General features: G+C 39.0%; 1 protein-coding gene across 1 annotated transcript in view; it reads right to left on the bottom strand.

Annotated features, from left to right (window-relative positions):
* The window catches only part of LOC126260636 (uncharacterized), a 206,337-nt gene that overhangs the window by 137,148 nt on the left and 45,432 nt on the right, over nucleotides 1-23,757 (bottom strand). Inside the window, exons 7-10 of the mRNA XM_049957973.1 lie at nucleotides 22,328-22,493; nucleotides 22,038-22,186; nucleotides 16,598-16,862; nucleotides 6,154-6,305 (exon numbers count right to left, since the gene is read on the bottom strand). Of these exons, the coding sequence (XP_049813930.1) occupies nucleotides 6,154-6,305; nucleotides 16,598-16,862; nucleotides 22,038-22,186; nucleotides 22,328-22,493 (732 nt within the window). The remainder of the gene's footprint in view (nucleotides 1-6,153; nucleotides 6,306-16,597; nucleotides 16,863-22,037; nucleotides 22,187-22,327; nucleotides 22,494-23,757) is intronic.

Genomic DNA, 23,757 nt, shown 5'->3' with positions numbered 1-23,757 from the left:
TTATCATTGCCTCCATTCAAGGTACAGAACTACTCTTATGATACTCGATCCAGTTACCATATTTACTCGATTTTTAGACAAGATTTTTGCCCAAACTCTTAATTCAAAAAACAGAAGGCCGTCTTATATCTGCAGATCAAACTACTGCCGCTGATGTTAACAGGTTCACATCATTTAATAGGGTATATGGGGACCATCTTTCATTTACGGATGAAGCTTTGGATATTGAGGCCACCTGCTGATTTATTTTGAAGAATTCAGAAGGGCAGGGCTGGACATACAATACTTGCTTTTGAATACATTCAAGATTTCCCAATATGTCATTTGAACAACCAAGTGACATTTGACTCACAAGGCACCAGTGCAACAGATATGCGAGAAACAACGAACTAGCCACTACAACAATCTATTGCCCTGCTTAAAATTTGACATTTTGTGAAAGACACGAAGAAATAGCACTGAATTCTATCACCTTACAAACTGTTGTTGTATTTGAACAAAGAAGCAATGAAAGTTCTCATACATGTATGGATACCATACACAAATACTACGCTGCTTTTTAAATGAAGGTAACTTTCAAAAGTGGAAATGTTGTCCTTCAAAAAACATTATTTGATTCTGAACCCGGATCAATATTTTATTTGATTATGAGAGACTGTAACAATTTACGAAGTCGGTTACAAATGAGAAATTTGATTGCTGGTCACATTTTAGAATACTGAGTAAAAACATTACCAGTTTTTAATCAGCTTTAGAACATGATGGTGACATCCAGGTGAAATAACAAGGAAAATTAACTGCAATTTGCCTGAATCCTTTTGTAGTTGAATTTGAATTTAAAATTGGGAAGTACTCCAAAATAATATTCATTTCTGCAGGAGATGGTAAAAGTCTAGATAGGGGCCCAGGACATACTTGTGTGTTTTGTGCTAGAATTTTGTCAACATTCACCAAGACATACAGTACGATGGGAACAAAATGGGGAGTGTCAGCTGTTAGTTCTACACAGCCAATGAGAGAGCAGCAGGCAGACGATATGCTTGGATAAGAACAGCTGAGTTCTCAGGTTCCATGGTAGCCACAACTTCAGAATCACAAGTTAACCTAAACCATTTCTTTTTATTTTATTTCTCCTTGTTTTATCAAAACGTACAGAACTAATAAATGGCATAAATTTAGACTAGGTATAATGTTAACTTTTTAAGCAGATATTTATGTCAATAAAAATTTGTAACTTTAATTAGTCAAAATATGTTAAAAATAAATTTTTCTCAAGAAGCCTCTTGGAAAAAAAGGGGTTGCTTATACTCAGGTAAATATAGTTAAGTTATTTTTAATTAATAAGTGACTCTGTACTGTAGTTGTCGGTCAAGCTATGCAGAGATATAAATTTTTTGGTAATGTATGGAATTCTCATAACGAAATTTACTTGTTTCATTTGTGGTATTTTGTTTCTACACATGATTTACTATAGGACTGTTCTCATCCAAAAACAATAAATTCCTTCACACAAAACCTCATATTTCTACAGTGTTCCTAATATTTTGAAGTTTAAAATATGTCCTACGATATGACATTATAGTATATTGGTATCATAGTCTCATGCAGAGCCGTCTGATTTATTATGTCACTGTCCAAACAAGACATGTTGTATCACAATCTCCACTTATCCACAAGGCCTTTGGCCTGTCCCCACTTCCAATTCACATAGGTTTGCAAGACAACATTGAGAAGCACTCAGCTCTCAAAACTGAATAGTCTCTTGTAAGAAGTGTATGAAAGAATACCTCCTTAAATTCTGGATCCTCCCCACAAACACCAGCTTTTCTAAACTGCGCATGTGGGAACTCTCCCTGCAATATATCCTATGTTTCCATAACCCTCCTGGCCTCAACCTTTGTTACTCGTTGTCCTTCACCTACCTATCCCCTTCTCTGTTCCCATTCCAGCACTATGCATTTGTCTATTTCACCAGTCTTTTTACTTCTCTCCTTTTCGCCCCCCCCCCCTCCTTCCGCCTTCACCTAGCTGCCCTATCCTCTCCCCATCTTGTTCCTGATGCTCCCAGAGGCAGCATTTTACTGTGCACCACCCCTACACTGCTATCCCTTCCCCTTCCTGCCCCAGCCTCCTCCTTACCCCCACTGCTCAGATTGCTTTTCCTATCACGTGCTGCTGCTTGCAGCCAGACTGTGGTCATGTGTGTGTTAGTTCTCTCTCTCTCTCTCTCTCTCTCTGCATGTGTGTGTGATTTCCACTACATGGTGAGTAGCAGCTAACCTTTTCATAATATTAATTATGTACCAGATAGGATCAGCAACACTACAAAATAGTTTTCAGATGATGCTCTTGTCAGGGAAGTATTGTCAATGGATGATTGTAAATAATTCAGAAAGCCTTGGGACAAAACTTCAACAGCTCATTTTAAATGCAAGACAATATCTATAACAAACAGAGAAAAACCTGCCAAAATTCCACTACAAAATTGATGGTGAACCTCTGGAGCACACAATATGCGAGCAATATGAAATGGAACATGCAGTATTATCGAAGGTGAAAGGAGATGTCAGATATGTTGCAAGGGTTTCAAGAAAGCACAGTAATCTGTACCTGAAACATCATACAAGCCACTACTGTGACCAGTTCTAGGATACTCCTCCAATGTTTAAAAGTTGTCATCAAATAGGCATCACAGCAGAAAATGAATGAATACACACACACACACACAGATATATATATATATATATATATATATATATATATATATATATATATATATATATATATATAGAAAGTGATGAGACTTACCAAACAAAAGCGCTGGCAGGTCGATAGACACACAAACAAACACAAACATACACACAAAATTCTAGCTTTCGCAACAAACGGTTGCTTCGTCAGGAAAGAGGGAAGGAGAGGGAAAGATGAAAGGAAGTGAGTTTTAAGGGAGAGGGTAAGGAGTCATTCCAATCCCGGGAGCGGAAAGACTTACCTTAGGAGGAAAAAAGGACGGGTATACACTCGCACACACACACATATCCATCCGCATATACCATATATGCGGATGGATATGTGTGTGTGTGCGAGTGTATACCCGTCCTTTTTTCCCCCTAAGGTAAGTCTTTCCGCTCCCGGGATTGGAATGACTCCTTACCCTCTCCCTTAAAACCCACTTCCTTTCATCTTTCCCTCTCCTTCCCTCTTTCCTGACGAAGCAACCGTTTGTTGCGAAAGCTAGAATTTTGTGTGTATGTTTGTGTTTGTTTGTGTGTCTATCGACCTGCCAGCGCTTTTGTTTGGTAAGTCTCATCACTTTCTTTCTTTTTAGATATATTTTTTCCACGTGGAATGTTTCCCTCTGTTTTATATATAACAGAGGGAAACATTCCACGTGGAATATGTCTGCTTGTGTCTGTATGTGTGGATGGATATGTGTGTGTGTGTGCGCGAGTGTATACCTGTCCTTTTTTCCCCCTAAGGTAAGTCTTTCCGCTCCCGGGATTGGAATGACTCCTTACCCTCTCCCTTAAAACCCACATCCTTTCGTCTTTCCCTTTCCCTCTCCTTCCCTCTTTCCTGATGAGGCAACAGTTTGTTGCGAAAGCTTGAATTTTGTGTGTATATTTGTGTTTGTTTGTGTGTCTATCGACCTGCCAGCGCTTTTGTTTGGTGTATATATATATATATATATATATATATATATATATAAAAAAAAAGATGATGTGACTTACCGAACGAAAGCGCTGGCAGGTCGATAGACACACAAACCAACACAAACACACACACAAATATATTTTTCCCATGTGGAATGTTATCATAACAGAACAGTGTAGCCCAAACGTCAGAGTAGCAAAGATGCTGGGGGAATTTCTGTTGAAATCATGAGAAGAATGTTGACAAAGTTCTGCAAGAACTGTATTAGTTAAAGATTGTGTGACCATTATGTTGCCACCATCACATATCTCATGTAGGAGTCATGACATTAAGAGAAGAGAGACTAGGATGTGTACAGGTACATACAGACAATCATTCTTCCCCTCCCTTAAAACGCGAATGGAATAGGATAGAAAAATCACTAATGTTGGTACAAAGCACCCTCTGGCATGCCCTGTACAGTGGATTCTGGAGTATGTACAAATATGTAAAAGCCTCTTTTGAGTGAGTACAGAGATTTCAACAGTGCAGGAACAGTTAGGAACACAAATGTGTTACTACTGATATATAATCATTATTGAAGCATTAATTCTTATCCGCCACATACTGACATGATCCCTCATTGCTCCAAAAATTTTACGTAGTGTTGTCCTCTCACATACGAGGTGTGGCTAGAAAAAAACCGGACTAGTACTGGTGAAACAATAAAACGAATGCAATAAGGCTGAAAGTCGCGTGGCCTGTCACATGACTCTCGCTCCGCCTACTGCTCGAGTTTCATCTGCCTCCTGCACTCAGTCTGCCCGTGGCGTCTGTTTTAAGTAGTTGACGTTTTGTCTGTGCGTCGGAAAATGTTGAGTGTACAGAAAGAACAGCGTGTTAACATCAAATTTTGTTTCAAACTAGGAAAATCTGCAAGTGAAACGTTTGTAATGTTACAACAAGTGTACGGCGATGATTGTTTATCGCGAACACAAGTGTTTGAGTGGTTTAAACGATTTAAAGATGGCCGCGAAGACACCAGTGATGACACTCGCACTGGCAGACCATTGTCAGCAAAAACTGATGCAAACATTGAAAAAATCGGTAAACTTGTTCGACAAGATCGCCGTTTAACAATCAGAGCAGTGTCTGAGTTAACAGGAGTTGACAAGGAAAGTGTCGAACAAGTTTACCGATTTTTTCAATGTTTGCATCAGTTTTTGCTGACAATGGTCTGCCAGTGCGAGTGTCATCACTGGTGTCTTCGCGGCCATCTTTAAATCGTTTAAACCACTCAAACACTTGTGTTCGCGATAAACAATCATCGGCGTACATTTGTTGTAACATTACAAACGTTTCACTTGCAGATTTTCCTAGTTTGAAACAAAATTTGATGTTAACACGCTGTTCTTTCTGTACACTCAACATTTTCCGACGCACAGACAAAACGTCAACTACTTAAAACAGACGCCACGGGCAGACTGAGTGCAGGAGGCAGATGAAACTCGAGCAGTAGGCGGAGCGAGAGTCACGTGACAGGCCACACGACTTTCAGCCTTATTGCATTCGTTTTATTGTTTCACCAGTACTAGTCCGGTTTTTTTCTAGCCACACCTTGTATACTAAAGGTCTCTCATCTTTCTTTGGCAGTGTTTGGGTTTCACATGTGTATGTTACAACTAGTTTTATAACTGATTTTGCTGCTACATATTACAGTTTTCCTACAGATATTTCTGCTCTTTAAGATATCTAACAAAGTGTAATATATATGCATTCTGATTTCAAATTTTGATTTAATCTGTTAAATTATTTGCTATACCGAAGACAGCTCTAAGATGGAGCAATTTATACATTCAAGATTCAAATCATCATTATCTTTGGGAGCACAGATCAGAAAAAAAAAAGTTTTTCTGGCATTAATTGCAAACCAGTTCCTCTGAGGACTTTGGTCAACTGCTATGCAAGAGATATAATTTATCTTTCATTATCTTAAAAAAAAAAAAAAAAAAAAAACTGTCATGTAAATCAATATTGGAATGTTTTAAAATTTTGTGCTGAGTTGTCTGATGAGTTGGATCCCTTTTTAAATGCTAGAATGGATAAATATGCTGATAGACCACATATTAAATCCATCTGAAATGAGAATTTTAATTTTGATCCTAAAGATGGCATCTTCTGTGCATATTTGGGTTATGTTCGTAAGTTTCTATGGGATTACAAATTCTCTCATGGTTGTCCAGGGCTAATTTCTCTTAACTAGAAGATGCTTGAGACATTTTAAGAAGGTTTAATGTGTGCGGTGATACAGTTTGTATAATTAAATTTATTTTTTCCAAGCAGAACAAATGCGGCTCCATATTAAAACTTTTGTATTACAACTGCACCATACAGCAACTGAAATCTCAACAAAATTCACACACAATTGAGAGAAACATGGTATCTCCGATCAAATGTTTGGAAAAAGGCCGCACAAAATTATTTGAGTATACCTCAGTCTGTCTGAAAGTGGCTACTTACCAATTCTCCTTGAATTTGGCAGCTCTGGAAAACTATCTATTGAGAGAGAATCCTCATCTACTTCCTGATCCGGTGTGGCTAATTTCTTTCCCAATAATTCCATGTATATAGCAGCTGCTTCCTTTGTCTTGCGAGTTGGTCGAACAGAAACTCTGCAAAAATGCAAACTTAACAGTATGTACAGAATGGTTTTTGTGTCTGTAAAATGCAAGTGTGTCTGTAAAATGCGGATAACATTCAGATAAAAGCACCAATAATTTTTTTTTTCTTTCTGGAAATTACAAACTTAAAAATGCTATGAGCTACACTTTATTACACATACACTGTGTAACGTAAAAGACTTTTTGTGAACACTGCTGAGCAATGTCTGGATATTCATTTCTTTTAAAAAGTAATTAAAGAGATTTTTGTGACATCATGATTTTATGAAATAATTACAAAGCGTGTATTTTTAAGTTTCATTTAGACTCATCAGACATCGGAGCACTATGGCTGAATGTACTTTGCTGGAGAGGACAATCGCTGTGCCGATCAGAGCAACAACTGTAGCCAAGAACCAGCGACTATGAAAAGATATCGCCACTTTCTTCTGATTACCTATGTCCATTATTTTTAATTGTAAAGAAAAAAGATATACATTTCTGTTCTGTTCATGTCTGGCTACGCTGGCATACATATTGCTGACCTAGTGATGAAAACTAAACCATTTTCTGAAGCGGTCCTGTCACCGTCCCCACAAATGCCGCGATAAGCCTTGTTTCACTAGACCATCAGCTGATGCAAACACACATAATTTCTTCTGTATGTATTTTGGATTAGATAGTTGCATTTCAGCATGATTTCACTTTGTATGCAAGTTCCTTTCAGGAATAATTTATAATTGGTGTCCCGATAGTTTTTGCATTTGGAAGACATAAGATAACCACAACAAAAGGCTAGAAGAGACTCATACCACAGGCACAGTTATTGCAGAGCATCCAGAAAAAAACACTCAGGTCTTATGGAGTGCACCGGACTGAGAGGCCACTAGAAGAAAAAAAAAGAAGGTCCAAGAACAAGAATGTTCTTTCAGGGAGGAATCGGTAGAGGAAAATCAGACATATAATAGGGCGTCTCAAGTGAAACCCATAAGGGTACCTTGACTTATGAAGTACCACTTACTGGATGGGGAGGATTTTGGACTCAGGAGGTGAGAGTTAAAAAAAATGATTTGTCTGGTATTACCAGTATATGAAATTACAATGGTGTGTATAACTGGATACAGGGGTAAACTTGTAGGGAACAGAGAATTTACTCAAAGTTCTTTAGTAATCCAAAATATGAATGTACCATTACTATTAGGATTAGACTGGTTGGGAAAATACTATGCTATACTGAACTACAAACAGTTTGATTACCTGATCCTAAATCTGGAGCAAGTATTTATTTAAGGGAAACCAATATTTTATCAAAAGTATAACAGAAAATAGTGAAAGTATTAATTTAGTAGAAGAGATAGGAAATAATGAAGAACTGGGCATCATCCATAATTAGGATATGGATGCACAGGAAGCTATTATTGAAAGGGTGAGAGAGAGTGATAATCTGTCTGCATAGGAAAAACTGAAATTATTTAATTTCCTATATCATCAAAAAGTATTTTCAGAAAAATCAGGCGTGATAAGGATACAAATTTCAACATAAAATAAGGAATGACTGCTCTGTTTTTAAAATATTATAGGAAGCCACAAATATACAGTTCAGTACTACTATTAAGAATGAAACTAAAGGAAACTATGAAAAATGGAAATAATACTTTGTTGGTGAAGTGTTAAGATTGTGCGACACTGCCTGAAAAGTTTATTTGAAAACCCATTACCCTCTCTTACTGGAGAGCGTTTAATGAAGTGAAATGTTTCATTTAATTATGAAAAGAAGTTGTCAAAGACAATACACTGAGGTGTATACCTGTCCCATGCACCCTCCCACCACCACCTACTCCAGTCCTGTAACCCGGAAGGTGTACACGATCAAAGGCAGAGCCACATGTGAAAGCACCCATGTGATTTACCAACTGACCTGCCTACACTGTGATGCATTCTATGTGGGAATGACCAGCAACAAACTGTCCATTCGCATGAATGGACACAGGCAGACAGTGTTTGTTGGTAATGAGGATCACCCTGTGGCTAAACATGCCTTGGTGCACGGCCAGCACATCTTGGCACAGTGTTACACCATCCGGGTTATCTGGATACTTCCCACCAACACCAAAATATCCGAACTCCGGAGATGGGAACTTGCTCTTCAATATATCCTCTCTTCCCGTTATCCACCAGGCCTCAATCTCCGCTAATTTCAAGTTGCCGCCACTCATACCTCACCTGTCATTCAACAACATCTTTGCCTCTGCACTTCTGCCTCGACTGACATCTCTGCCACAACTCTTTGTCTTTAAATATGTCTGCTTGTGTCTGTATATGTGTGGATGGATATGTGTGTGTGTGCGCGAGTGTATACCCGTTCTTTTTTCCCCCTAAGGTAAGTCTTTCCGCTCCCGGGATTGGAAAGACTCCTTACCCTCTCCCTTAAAACCCACATCCTTTCGTCTTTCCCTCTCCTTCCCTCTTTCCTGATGAGGCAACAGTTTGTTGCGAAAGCTTGAATTTTGTGTTTGTGTGTCTATCGACGTGCCAGCGCTTTCGTTTGGTAAGTCAGATCATCTCTGTTTTTTATATATAACCTCTTAGTTCATCCCTATGAAATCCCCAAACCACCTTCCCTACCCTCTGGCTCCTACCCTTGTAACCGCCCCCGGTGTAAAACCTGTCCCATGCACCCTCCCACCACCACCTACTCCAGTCCTGTAACGTGGAAAAAATATATCTAAAAAGAAAGATGATGAGACTTACCAAACAAAAGCGCTGGCAGGTCGATAGACACACAAACAAACACAAATATACACACAAAATTCAAGCTTTCGCAACAAACTGTTGCCTCATCAGGAAAGAGGGAAGGAGAGGGAAAGACGAAAGGATGTGGGTTTTAAGGGAGAGGGTAAGGAGTCATTCCAATCCCGGGAGCGGAAAGACTTACCTTAGGGGGAAAAAAGGACAGGTATACACTCGCACACACACACATATCCATCCACACATACAGACACAAGCAGACATATTGTGTCTGTATGTGTGGATGGATATGTGTGTGTGTGTGCGAGTGTGTGTGTGTGTGTATATATATATATATATATATATATATATATATATATAAAAACCCACATCCTTTCGTCTTTCCCTCCTTCCCTCTTTCCTGATGAGGCAACAGTATAGAGGGAAACATTCCATGTGTGAAAAATATATCTAAAAACACAGATGATGTGACTTACCGAACAAAAGCGCTGGCAGGTCGATAGACACACAAACAAACACAAACACACATACAAAATTCAAGCTTTCGCAACAAACTGTTGCCTCATCAGGAAAGAGGGGAAGGAGAGGGAAAGACAAAAGGATGTGGGTTTTAAGGGAGAGGGTAAGGAGTCATTCCAATCCCGGGAGCGGAAAGATTTACCTTAGGGGGAAAAAAGGACAGGTATACACTCGCACACACGCACATATCCATCCACACATATACAGACACAAGCAGACATCTCACAAGCAGACATATTTAAAGCAGACATATTTGGTCTTTAAATATGTCTGCTTGTGAGATGTCTGCTTGTGTCTGTATATGTGGGGATGGATATGTGTGTGTGTGTGCGCGAGTGTATACCCGTCCTTTTTTCCCCCTAAGGTAAGTCTTTCCGCTCCCGGGATTGGAATGACTCCTTACCCTCTCCCCTAAAACCCATATCCTTTCGTCTTTCCCTCTCCTTCCCTCTTTCCTGATGAGGCAACAGTTTGTTGCGAAAGCTTGAATTTTGTGTGTGTGTTTGTGTTTGTTTGTGTGTCTATCGACCTGCCAGCGCTTTCGTTTGGTAAGTCACATCATCTTTGTAGTTATAATAGAGCGAAACATTCCACGTAGGAAAAATATATCTAAAAACAAAGATGATGTGACTTACCAAATGAAAGTGCTGGCAGGTCGACAGACACACAAACAAACATAAACATACACACAAAATTCAAGCTTTCGCAACAAACTGTTGCCTCATCAGGAAAGTGTCTGTATATGTGTGGATGGATATGTGTGTGTGTGTGTGTGTGTGCGCGCGAGTGTATACCCGTCCTTTTTTCCCCCTAAGGTAAGTCTTTCCGCTCCCGGGATTGGAATGACTCCTTACCCTCTCCCTTAAAACCCACATCCTTTCGTCTTTCCCTCTCCTTCCCTCTTTCCTGATGAGGCAACAGTTTGTTGCGAAAGCTTGAATTTTGTGTGTATGTTTGTGTTTGTTTGTGTGTCTATCGACCTGCCAGCACTTTCATTTGGTAAGTCACATCATCTTTGTTTTTAGATATATTTTTCCTACGTGGAATGTTTCCCTCTATTATTACCTAGTTAAACATTTACACAGAAGAAATAAGATGTTCGTAGCTCACCAGTACAAGGTCACATAAAACAAGATATATCACGGCAAATGTTAATATTTAGAAGCATTCTTCCTCAATTGCCAGTTCAATGCTATTATCTTGTAGATAAGAATAACTGTTTACAGTTTTAGTCAACTGAATTTTATTTTGTTTTTACCATATGTTCCACACAACTGTTTTAGGCAACTTCAGAAGTTTTTGTCTCCTATGTTTTGTGTATGTCCACTAGTTCTATTCACTTCCGAGCTGATTTCACACAAAAGAAATTTTTATTGAACCTAGCAGCTAAGATAAGTGCAGGAACAGCACTATTGCGAAATGCACTTCCGAGAAAATTTTTATACGAAGGAGTTTCGGTCCAGAATTGTCTACAGAAGAGTCAACAAACAAGCAACAAAACTAGGAGACAGAAAAAGCAATGCAGATTCCAGTATGCAACTGGATGTGAGATTTTTCATTAAAAACAAAAATACATGTCAGTTGTAAAAGATGATTAATAGTTTTATAGAGGCACTGGATTGCAATAGGCTCACAGTGGTTAACAACTGTAAGAAAACAGAATAGTGGGCATGTGTATTCTAGCAGTTCACTACATTCTTCAAGACATCTTTAAGAGAGGACACAATATCCTTTATGGACAACACTCTCCTTCACAAAGTAGATGACGATAGGCAAATAATGATTTACTGCCCAAGAAAAAGAGTAAAAAATTAATCAATTACAGGGAGTATTGTATGATATAATGGTGCTTAAGAAGGTCATACAAATGAGAAATGTGTTGATGCATGTAAGGGATTCTTGTCTTGGGCTACTTTAACTTGCTAACTGATTATTACAAGATAACTTAGGTCAAACTCTCTTGCTAGAGTTATCCTGAGATAACTCTAGCCTCCAAATTTTACGCATCCCTGCACTAACATCCCGATTATAAACATTGCAGTTTCTTTCATTGTCACTTGTTAGCAGCAGGATCCAGATTATGATCCCTGTAGTTCCTTCTGCTATCACTAGTTAGCATTTTTTGTAATTTTGCATTTTGTTACAGTGTATTGCTACTGGGTTGTGCTCGTGAAGTCGTTACAAGATTGCCATGTTGTTTCATAGAATTTTGGTGCAGTTGTTGCATATTACATCTGCTTGCAGACTTCTAAAATGAATAGAGATTATTCCCGTGAGGAAGAGCGGTGGGAAGACATCCCCGTTTTGGAATGTGTTGATGACTCTTTTGAACTTCCGTCAAGGGAGGAAGAATGTGATGAAGACACCAATATAGATTGGTCTCAGGTGAGTGCGTGGCATGTTGTTGATAAAAATAATGATCATGCTCCACCAAGATTTCCATTTACTGCTAATCCCGGCTATATGATTCCTTTTTCTGATGATGAACTTGAAATATTTGAACGCTTTTTTCATATGGATTTGGTGGAAATGGTAAACTTGGAAAGGCCCAAATGTATCAGCCAATGTGCTTCAACCACTAGATATAATGTTTTGCCACCATAATATGAAGAACTTTGAATTTTCCTTGCTCTAATCATTTTGCAGTGTTGTTCAGAAACCTGAATTGCAGATGTACTGGACATGGCAGGCAAGCATATCAACTCCATTTTTCAATTACATAATGTCTTACAAGAGGTTTTGCCAAATCAAAAAGTATCTCCATTTTTCTGATAAAGAAGTGTATGATGCTGCAAATCACCCAAAACCCCAACCTTAAAAAAAATTGGCCAGTTTACTGCAAAGTGAAAATAAATTCAAAACTTCTTATGTTTCATTATGGTGGATGAAGGTCCACCTCTGTACAAGGGCTGACTGGGTTGGGTACAGTATATCCTGATGAAAATGGCAAGATCTGGAAAAAAATTCTACATGCTGTGTGAATCATCTGGCAGACAAGTGTGGTCCCTGATTATTTACACACGGAAAGTGGCAAAGCTGAATGCAGACTTTACAGATTTTCCACTGTCATCACAAGTTGTTTTAACCCTTGTAAAACCACTCCTGGAGCAAGATTACTGTCAAATGACAGATAGCTTTTACACATCCCCACATTTAGCAGATTTCCTAATTTTGAAGTTCACTGACAGTTACGGAAATAAAAAAGTATGAAAGGAGATCTTTCAAGTGAGAGACAAGAAAGGTGACGTACTTCTTTCAACTATCCACGCTATGGTGATATGGTGGAAGAACAAACAAGAAGATTTGTGTTTATAGTGTTCTGCCGACAACACAGATGGAGCACAAGCTTGGATTAGGGAAGGATCGAGAAGGAAAGCAGCAATGCCCTTTTGAAGGGACCAGCCCGGTGTTTGCCTCAAGTGATTTAGGGAAAGGATTGTGAGTCTGTGTGCTAACCAATGCAACACCATGCTTGGTAATATGATGGAGACTAAGATAAGGTCAAACAAAATAATGAAGCCAAAGCTTATGCTTGACTACAACCACACAATGGGAGGAGTGGATCGCGTGATCAGAGAACGGCTAAGAATCCAATACCTAGAAAGGAAGGCAAGAAGTACTACATGAAAATCTTTGTCCTTTTGCTGGAAATTTTTGTGTGGAATTCTTTAACTTAGGATGACAAATCTGGAGGGAAAAAGGAGTCCCTGTAATAAATGTTGACCCTCTTGGAAAAAATGTTTGAGAAATACAAAGGGATTATCATTTCTCCTAAGCCAGGCCAACCAGGACGAAGCCCTATGCTCTTCAGTTGATGGAAAGATGTTTTCAAGAAGTCATTGAAACAACAGAGAAGAAGAGCAATCCGACATGAGTAGGGGAGACAATCATGATACTACTGTCCCCATTGCCAGGTGGTCTAGTGTGTCACAGGTGCTTTAGAATCATACACAAATAGATTTCTAATACCATTCTAGTGTGATTCTGATATCTATATCTTATCTACCGCCTGATTTGTATCTTTAAATAAACAAATTTCATCTCTGTAAATAAAAACAATGTGACGTAACGAGTATTTGCAGAAATTTGGGATGAGTCCGAGTTACCTCCAGGTAATACTGTTTATCCACTTCCACCTACAATACTTCCTTAGATTTTCAAGAATGAGTTGCCAAAGCAATATATTTTCAAAAAACGTAAAATTACATAGAAAAAAAAAGCAGGTAACATTTTGAAAGTTTTGTGGCAGGAATAGGTACATTAGGAGGTTACAGTATAAGTCAATATTTTTCCTTCCATTAATTAGTGCAGCCAGCTGTTGTTTACAAATACACACCATATTTCATCTTGGCACCTGCCACCTATTTTCAAGTGAGCCAACGAAGACTGTTACAGTGTACTGGTCACAGGTGAGCGTGTGGCATGTTGTTGATCAAAATAATGATCGTGCTCCACGAAGATTTCCATTTACTGGTAATCCCGGCTATATGATGCCTCTTGCTGATGACGAACTTGAAATATAAACACATATGGTCCCTGATTATTTACATGGGGAAAGGGGCAAAGCTGGATGCAGACTTTATGGATTTTCCAATGTCATCACAAGTTGTTTTGACCCTTGTAAAACCACTCTTGGAGCAAGATTTGTAGTTGCAAGACCAACCACACTGTTGCACTGCGTCCTTGATGGCAGAAATGTGAAACTCAGATGCCTGGTAGGCTGCTGATCACCATGGCCCTAAGCATAGTCTATTACATGCACTGAGAGCAAATCGTACAAATAAATGTATTCCACATGTTACCCAACTGATAACAACGTCCCAGTCAATAGGGTTTCCCACCATGCTTCCAGACTCCTTAACAATTGAATCCCAAAAAGAATTACCAATAGCCAAAATTGTTGTTTCAGTGTATTACAGTGCATGCCCAGCAGAAATACAGTGCTCACTAGAAGTAGACTTCATCGGTTGCAAAAGGTAAAGGCAGCACTGATTTTTCTACTCAATATTCTTCTACAGTGCATGTGGTCTGACCTAAATACACCGTACCACACTGGATAAGTATTTTACGTACTCCAACTTTCTATCATTCACTAATTCAAGAAGATCTGCAATCTTAGATGGTGGGTGCTGTAACGTTACAAAAATGGGGAAGAGCACCTTACTCATAAATGGTGGTACAAAACGCGAAGTTACTAAGGCTGAGCAGGCAACTGACACAGGGACGGTGGGGGTGGGGGGGCTTAATCATAGCTAGCTGATGGAGCATATGTCTCAGGACGTGGTGAGGAACTGAGTTGTATGTGGGTTTTCCCCACAAGAACGGGTTGAACTCCAGCCTCGGAACAGCGCCGGAGTTCTGCAGCAGCAGCAGTTTGTTTGTACACAGGTCACATACATATTTAGTTTAGTGGTACTCTTAAGCATTTCTGACTGGAAATGAATAATAGCCGATTGCTTATCTGTTTTTAGTAGTGCTATTTGAGGAGTCCCCTACAATCAATCTTTCTCAGCCAGTAAGTCTTCACTGACCCAAGATTCTGGGCAACTTTTCTGTAATCCTTCCCATTTCCTAAATCTCACCAGTGCTTTTCCTTCATCCCTTTTCCTTTCCCATCAACCATTCTGCCAGAAGAAGAAGCCACTGGCTACAAAAGCTCTCATATTTCCTTAACTTTTATATGTGTTTTCTTCTGCCACTGCTTGGTGAGTACATTTTTTTATCTAAATCTACATGATTACTCTGCAATTCGCAATTAAGTGCCTGGCAGAGGGTTCATCGAACCATGTTAAGTTACTTCTCAAACAACATGCGAGAAAAATGAACACTTAGATCTTTCAGTGTGAGCTGATTTCTTTTATTTTATGATGATGATGATGATTATTGGTTTGTGGGGTGCACAACTGTGCAGTCATCAGCACCTGTACAGAGTCCCAATTTTTCCATAGTACAAATTTTACACAGTTCGATCTAGCCACTGTCACGAATGATGATGATAGTGATGAAATGATGAGAACAACACAAACAACCAGTCTCCGGGAAGAGAAAATCCCCAACCTGGCTGGGAATCGAACCCAGGACCCTGTGATCCAGAGGCAGCAACACTAGCCACTAGACAATGAGCTGCTGACATTTTATGGTGGTGATCATTTCTCCCTATGTAGGTGGGCACTAACAAAACATTTTCATACTCTGAAGAAAAAGTAGGTTACTGAAATTTCCTGAGAAGGTCCTGTTGCAGTGAAATACAGTCTTTGTTTTAATGGCTGCTGCCCCAATTCTATCACATTTTCAAAATCTGATTATTCTCTTTGCATGTTGGTCCAAGACTGTTGCTTGATATGGTACATATTTAAATTTGACTTGAGGTAGTTTGGGATTTTAATGGCACACTACTTGTCTATGGTGATTTCAGAATATATGAAGAAGTTTATTTATTGTAATCATACTTTTATGATTAGTGAACATCACACTTTTACTGTAGATATATGTTAGGCATCTTTTGCTTGTTATCACACCTGGATTGAACATAGTAGTCATTACACATCCAGGATTGGGAAAGTGTTAAGTTAGGCCATCAGTCTAAGAATATTTTAATATTCACCTCCCTATAGCCAGACTGTCACAAGTGTCTTACCACCCTGCATGGTATCAAGATTTAAGCTCAACATCACAACACTCGCCTGAAACACTGGTAAAGTTTTGCACTGTTTTGTTGTAGTACCATTAAAAGTTCTCAAACTCGTATCCCATAACTTTCATCTTGCTGATGTGAACTGTCTTGTTTATATAAGTGAATACTTGACTTAAAAAAAATTGATATTTTTAACTGATGAAAATATCTTATTGGATATAGAACACTGAATATGCCCAACTGCCAAACAATACAGAAATACGTGGTCAAGTGGGTGGGTGGATGAACAAAATGTAGTGGAAATAGCTATGAAAATTACAAGTCAGTAGGCCTCTACAGCAGTACTTTGCTTGGTCATTTATAAAAAATTAGTAATCTTATTCTAAAGCCTACAGTAACTCACCCACTGCTTGTTCTTTGTTTTGTTTCTGTCTCTTGAAGTCTAGAACGTGTTACAATTTGTGGTTTTTGTCTTCTTGACCTCTCAACTATCCGCTTAATAACTCTTCTTGCTAGCTGTTGCTTTCGATTCTTTTGATTTTGTTGCTGTTTCTGCAGCTGTCTTTGTTGCTCCACAGGTTTGGTTTTCTTCACCAGAGGTTGATCATCATCTGACGAAAAATCTGAGAGAGTGCTTGCAAATGATTTACTGGCGTTCTTCTCAGTCACTGCAAACCAGAACAGTCATATCACAACTCAAAAACACACTTTTTACAATAATACCTATAATTTGGAACTTTAGTATTCCTACTAAATTATTGAGTTACAAGAACACAAATCTCTAATACACCGGTTTCAATTTAAAATCCAATTTCAAAACAAAAACATCGCAATACATCAGGAAACAAGTCATTACAATATAACTAGATCATTGTAAACACATAATGATCTATAAACTCAATTAAAAACATTAAATTGGTTCAACAGTGTTTGAGAGAGGAATATTATTAACATAAAGTAAAATGCTTTATGATGTTGTGTGATGCTGTTTTACATTACTTTAGGTGAACAGTTTCACACAGAACAATATTATCTGTACTCACCAGGTCCTCATTCACTTCAATGGCAAATACCTAAAATGTACTTAGAATTTGGGAGCTATTGCACTCAAAGAGTTATGCATTATTTAGGTGTCATTGTTGAGTTGGGTCTTTATGAAAATCAGACAAAACTGTCCAACCTTCAGGAGAAATTTCACATTTTTTCATAACACTTTCTTTAAACATGCTCCGTAAGTCTGAATGACTCTACTGAGATAAACTAAGGTGCACGTGCACACTGAACAAAATTAAATGATTCATTCTGCTGTTCACAGGGCAGCCTTTATGTGCATGATGGATATTAAAGCTTGGGAATTTTAGTGAACATCCTGTTCAAAACAAGAAGAAACAATTGGCATACAACTTGTTGTTTCTGAATAATGAACATTAAATTATTCTCCTCAGCTACTATGCAACTATTGTGGCCTCTAGATCCTACAATAAATCGTCATTGAAAACAGTCATAACTCCATCTGATATTTCCATGGTTGTCCTGTCAACACACTGACATGATGCCAGCCATAGCATCACAGTCTGCATAAAGTAATTTCCATTTCATAAGCTTTCATCCATGTTTATGCTTCCAGTTGACAGTGCCATGCACCACGGTAATGGAATCAACTATGGCTTTGTTTGCATTTAGTGCCCAGTATATCAGGAAAACAGCTTCCTTGGCAAATCAGAGTAGATGAAGATCTGGATGGTGTTTGTTTTGCATGGTGTACAATACACAGCTTTAAATTCATTTCAGCAAGCATTGAGTTCACACACATTATGTCTGCAGAATCATACAGCATGAAACATGTGAAGAACATCACAAAATACTGCCAATTGAAGCAATGGGATTGTTGCAACTGACATGCCATGAGAATTCATTCTGTGATTTCTAGAGAGTAAAAATGCCCATTCACAGATTAAACTTAGCAAGAACAACTACTCATACGCCTACGCCTGTGTGAGCTATTTGCCAAATTGTATCTATATGACCTCTATGGGACAGATACGTATTGGCTGGAAATATTGGTAGTTTGCGACATGTCAGTCCAATAAGTTTCCTAAGTAAGTTCTTTCTGACATGAGTGTCTCTTTTCCAGTGACTGCTAATTAAGATTTTTCAACATTTCTGTTACAGTCTCTCCAGGCAACAAATCTGTGACCATTTGCACTGTACTTGATGTTCTCTGCCTTTTGGACCTGATATGGTTTCTTCCACTCGAGCAGTATCTGAGTATGGGCCACACAAGTATTTTGTATGTGCTGTCTCTTTAGAAGACAAGCTGCAATCAATGAATCGGCCTGGGATTTGTGTGGTCCACGACTGAGCTTATGTGGTCATTCCACTTCATATCTCCACAAATATTATTACTCTCATATATTTGTATGTTGTGACTGACCATGGTAGTGACTAATTAATCCTGCAGTCAAAGGATGCTACAATTTTACTTTTCATGAAGCACACTATTTCTCTATATTAAGAACAAGTTTCCAGTCATTGCACTAGAAGGACATTTTGTGGAAGTCTGACTGGATAAACAACAGAATTAGCAGTCTCCATCGTATTTTATTTTTACAGGTAACTGGTTTCAGCTTTACAGCCATCAGCAGATTTTTTAAAAAAAAGCAGCAACACAAAGGCCACGTAGTCCAAAGAACAATTTTACATCGCCTCATGATTTAACTAGATATGGCAACAATTTTTAGGGTTTCATGCCTCAATCAGTAAAAACAGAACCCTTATAGGATTGCTTTGTTTTCTGTATGTCTGTCCATCTATCTGTTTGTCCAACTGTTAAGAACCCTTTTACTCAGGAACGGGTACACATATCAAGTTCAAATTTGTCACATATGACTATGGTCAGTTGGAGCTGCAAAAATTTTAATCTTCTAGGTCACTTACTCAAAAGATGCAGCCACTTCTGTCTTGTATTTTGATACTCGAAAACTCACTCATCAAAAACGGACAGGTTGCTTCACATTGACCAAGAATCATGAAATTTGCCAAGACACAAGGTTTCACAGTACAAATAAAGGAGAACGTCCCAAACTTGTTAATTAGAAATTATATCTCATTCCGTAAAAAAAAAAAAAAAAAAAAAAATAAAATAAAATAAAATAAAATTGTCTTTTTTTATTCGTCTGTCTGTCTGTCTGTCTGTCCCTCTATTAAGACCCCTTTGTCTAAAGAGCAGTTTGGCATATCATGTCCAAATTTATGTCACATACTAAAGTCTATGGTCCCTTGGAGGTGTAAAAAATTTAAGCTCCTAAGTCACTGCAATCAAAAGATTCAGTCACTTGTCACATATTTTGATATTTACAATTTAAGTCATCAAAACCAATAGGTTACTTTCTGTTGACCGAATCATGAAAGTTGTAAAAATATAACAAATATATATATATATATCTAAAAAGAAAGATGATGAGACTTACCAAACAAAAGCGCTGGCAGGTCGATAGACACACAAACAAACACAAATATACACACAAAATTCAAGCTTTCGCAACAAACTGTTGCCTCATCAGGAAAGAGGGGAAGGAGAGGGAAAGACGAAAGGATGTGGGTTTTAAGGGAGAGGATAAGGAGTCATTCCAATCCCGGGAGCGGAAAGACTTACCTTAGGGGGAAAAAAGGACAGGTATACACTCGCACACACACCCATATCCATCCACACATACAGACACAAGCAGACATATTCAAAGACAAAGCTTTGTCTTTGAATATGTCTGCTTGTGTCTGTATGTGTGGATGGATATGGGTGTGTGTGCGAGTGTATACCTGTCCTTTTTTCCCCTTAAGGTATATATATATATATATATATATATATATATATATATATATATATATATATATTTCACCATTTGATCATACATCGCATTCATCATCTGTCAAAAGCATAATAGACAAACACTACTGCATGCAAACATAAAATGTAAGCTGTACTCGTGTTTTGGTAAGCAAATAAAATACATTTTCTTAAATCTTTCCTCTTTACATATATAAACTGAAGTTCCCTGCTTACTTCTTTTTGTATGTCCAGACTATTGTGAGGAACCATTGTAGAGATTTAGATATGGTCTTGGAATTTCCAGGATCAGTATCTTGCCAGTATCGATAATAGGCAAAAATGATTGAGATTCTTGATTCCCAGGATGTATGAACTATATATAAGGGGCATTCAAAAGGAAACGAGCCGGAGTCTGGAATGCGCAAACCGCCGACAGGAGGGTAATATCGTGGCATGTGTAACGAAGTGTGGTTCCGATCAGAGCATGGAAGTTCACAGCCTGTCGCTAGAGGGCACGCGTGCATGTCACGTGACTATACAGAGCTAGCAGCAGCATGCATTAATTGTCCAATGCTGCCAGTCGCATTGCAAACAGTGACATCGAGGCATCAACAGAAGAGCAAGGAGGTGGTGTTAGTTTTCTGACAGCGGAAGGAGTAGGAGGAATGGACATTCATTAACAAATGTCACAAGTGTACAGCGAACACTGCATGTCCCTTGCAAGGGTCAAGGCGTGGCACAAGCGCTTCAGGGAAGGACGGGTGTAGTTAGCTGATGACGCACGGTCTGGAGCACCACACTGCATTACTGATGACATCCTACAACTGGTGGATGCACTCTTTACCCAGGACCACCGAGTTACAGTGAAAGCCATAGCCGCCATGGTTGGATTGAGTGTTGTAAGTGTTCACACTACCATGAAGGAACGAATGCACATACGCACAGTTTGTGCCCAATGGGTGCCCCACAGTCTTCAGCCACACCAGGAAGTATGCTTGTTCATCTGCAGCGCTATGCTCGGGAGGGAATGCTTTCCTGGCATGAGTGGTGGCTGGATATGAGTCAAGGCGTCATCACTTCGAACCAGAATCAAAATGACTGTCTCCAGTGGAAGCATCCAGGGTCACCACCACCAAAAAATGCCAAGGCCCTCCACTTGACTGCAGGAAAGGTTATGCTGATGTTCTTCTTTGAGCATGATGGCCCCATTCCGATTCACTTCCTGCAGCATGGGACAACACTGAATGCCCAGTGTTACTTGCAAACCTTGACCACCCTTCACCAAGCAATCAAATCAAGACCAGGCAATATCACCTGTGGGGTCATTCTGCTCCACGACAATGCAAAGCCTCGTATGGCTAACACAGTCGCGGCACTCCTGCAGAAATTCAAATGGGAGGTTCTCGGCCACCCTCCATACAGTCCGGACCTCTCTCCTTGTGATTAAATCATTTTTGGTCCCCTCAAAAAGGCTCGGAGGGGCAAACGATTCACCTCGGATGACAACATCCATCTGTATGTGTGGAACTGGTTAACATTGCAGCTCCAGAAATTTGTGTCACAGTGGGACAAGTGCCTCAACAGCCTGGATCAATACTTCTAACACACAGGTACTGGTTTCTGTAATTATGCCTCCCGCTCGTTTCTTTTTGAATGCTCCTTATATATACACAATTAAGTTTGTCTGAACCTTCAGTGCGTGAGTCTACTTGCACTTGGCCAATTTTTATTCAATAAAATTTCCTCACAGTTAGCAGCATTATCAATGAAGACCCTAACATTGCAACTAATATTACTCACTAACTCATTAACGTATAACATGAAAATCAATGGTACTACTGCACTCTCTTAGGGTACACCAGATATTACTTCAGAATCTGAGGATGACTTTCCAATCCAGGATAAAATGCTGATAATTTCCCATCCAGTTGCAAACCTGATTAGGTCGCCAGTAGGAATATATCTGAATATTTTTCCCTTGTGCCCTGTGTGTAGTTTGTTGTTTTCTGACAGTTACCTTTTTTGTCGCCTTTTGGTTCAGCCGGCTTAAGGGCACGTTCATTTGTAATTCCCTGATCACTTCCTACAGGAAGCTGCCCACCACTGCGCAGTCCCCGCCGCCTCGCAAGAATTTCTCTCGATATTTCTCTTCTTCGCAGCAAGATTCTAAAAAAAGGTACAAATGAAATACAGCCTTAAGTAGATGCATAAACCCAAGTTAGAATAAAATATTAGTGAGCTACTTTTAGGGTAACAATAAATATAAATCAAATGAACCTTTGTAAGTTACGTTTTCATGCAATTTACCTCCTTAAAGGTGAACGCTTGATTGGTCTCAGTTTCCTAACAGCATGAATAATTTTGACAGGAGATTTCTTGACAACATGTTTTGCTGCTGAAATAATTCTTTTATTTGATTTTGTCTCTTCCATCAAAGCGGCAGATCTCGTTCGCACCATATTCTTGTCTTTAACTGAAAAGAGAATTGGGGAAAAAAGATCAAACTTTAAGCAAAATCTAAAGGAAAAAGGATTAATTTGACAGTTCAAATGGAAATGTGAGAAAGATAGTTTCTGAATGCATTTGAATAAAGACTGATAAAGAAAAAGGCAATGTGGGATGTGAGGCTAGAAGTAGGCAATAGTCATCAAGTAATGGCTGTTCTAATATGCTATACACTTTACAGAGCAATTCATACCACAAACCTGCACAGAGCCACACTGCGCAGTGTTGATCGCACATTATGCAGTGGTTTTCCTACAGCAATCGGGCAGTGCACATCTGCAACTATGCAGGGTGATTCTTATTAATGTTTAAAAACCCCCGAAGTGATGTAAAAGATGCTGAGACAAGTAACTTGATATAAGACACGTGGGGGCCACAAATGTCGGGAAATGCCCCAAAACTGGCTGACAAAAGTTTGAACATGTGATGTCACCAGATAATGTATATAGTTGCATGTGCATGACTTTAGATCATGGGGCACAGGGTTTGAGTCTTGCACCTGGCAGGCAGTATTTTCTCACAGTGTGTAAGACAATTCTGTGTTTACATTCAGGTAAGATTTGTTATTTAATTTATTGGTTTCGCTGTCTCCAATGGTGTATTCAAAAGTATAGTACAACAAAAACCTACTGCGTTGTTTCACAAGTAAATGAGTATAAGTTTCCGGACTGTACTGCAACCAGTAAGTGGCCTACATTTTTTTTACTAAATTATGTCTGTAAATAAACAAAGAATGGAGAAAAGAAAAGTAAGACAAAATAAGAACAGCTTTTGGTTGGTTACAATGAGGACCATAATTCTGTAACTACTTCATTTACAACAAATCACTCTGCTTGAATGCGAGTATTGCAATGCTCAATCATTCCTTCACTCACGCGCTCAAAAATACCCTCTGTATTTGGGATTTACACAGTGGAAATGGCCATGTGGGCTAGGAGATCCATTTTGGACGTTACTGGGGTGATGTAAACTAGCTCCTTCACATGACGCCAAAAGCAAAAATCTAGTGGAGCAATGTGTAGCACTGCACACTACTGGCAAGGGTAGAAATGACAGGCCCAGTCAGCGCAAGTGTGGCAAGGCATGTCGACTGGTGACATCATATGTTCAACATTTGTCATCCGCTTTTGGAGTATTTCCTGACATTTCCAGCCCTATGTGTTTTATAGTAAATTACTTGTCTCAGTGTTATCTACGTCACTTTGAACGTTTTTAAACATTACTAAGATTCA

The sequence above is a fragment of the Schistocerca nitens genome, chromosome 5, assembly GCF_023898315.1.
Source record: "Schistocerca nitens isolate TAMUIC-IGC-003100 chromosome 5, iqSchNite1.1, whole genome shotgun sequence".
Classification (NCBI taxonomy): Eukaryota; Metazoa; Arthropoda; class Insecta; order Orthoptera; family Acrididae; genus Schistocerca; species Schistocerca nitens.
Note: the sequence above shows the minus strand (reverse complement) of the source record. Positions and strands in the feature narration are given on the sequence as shown.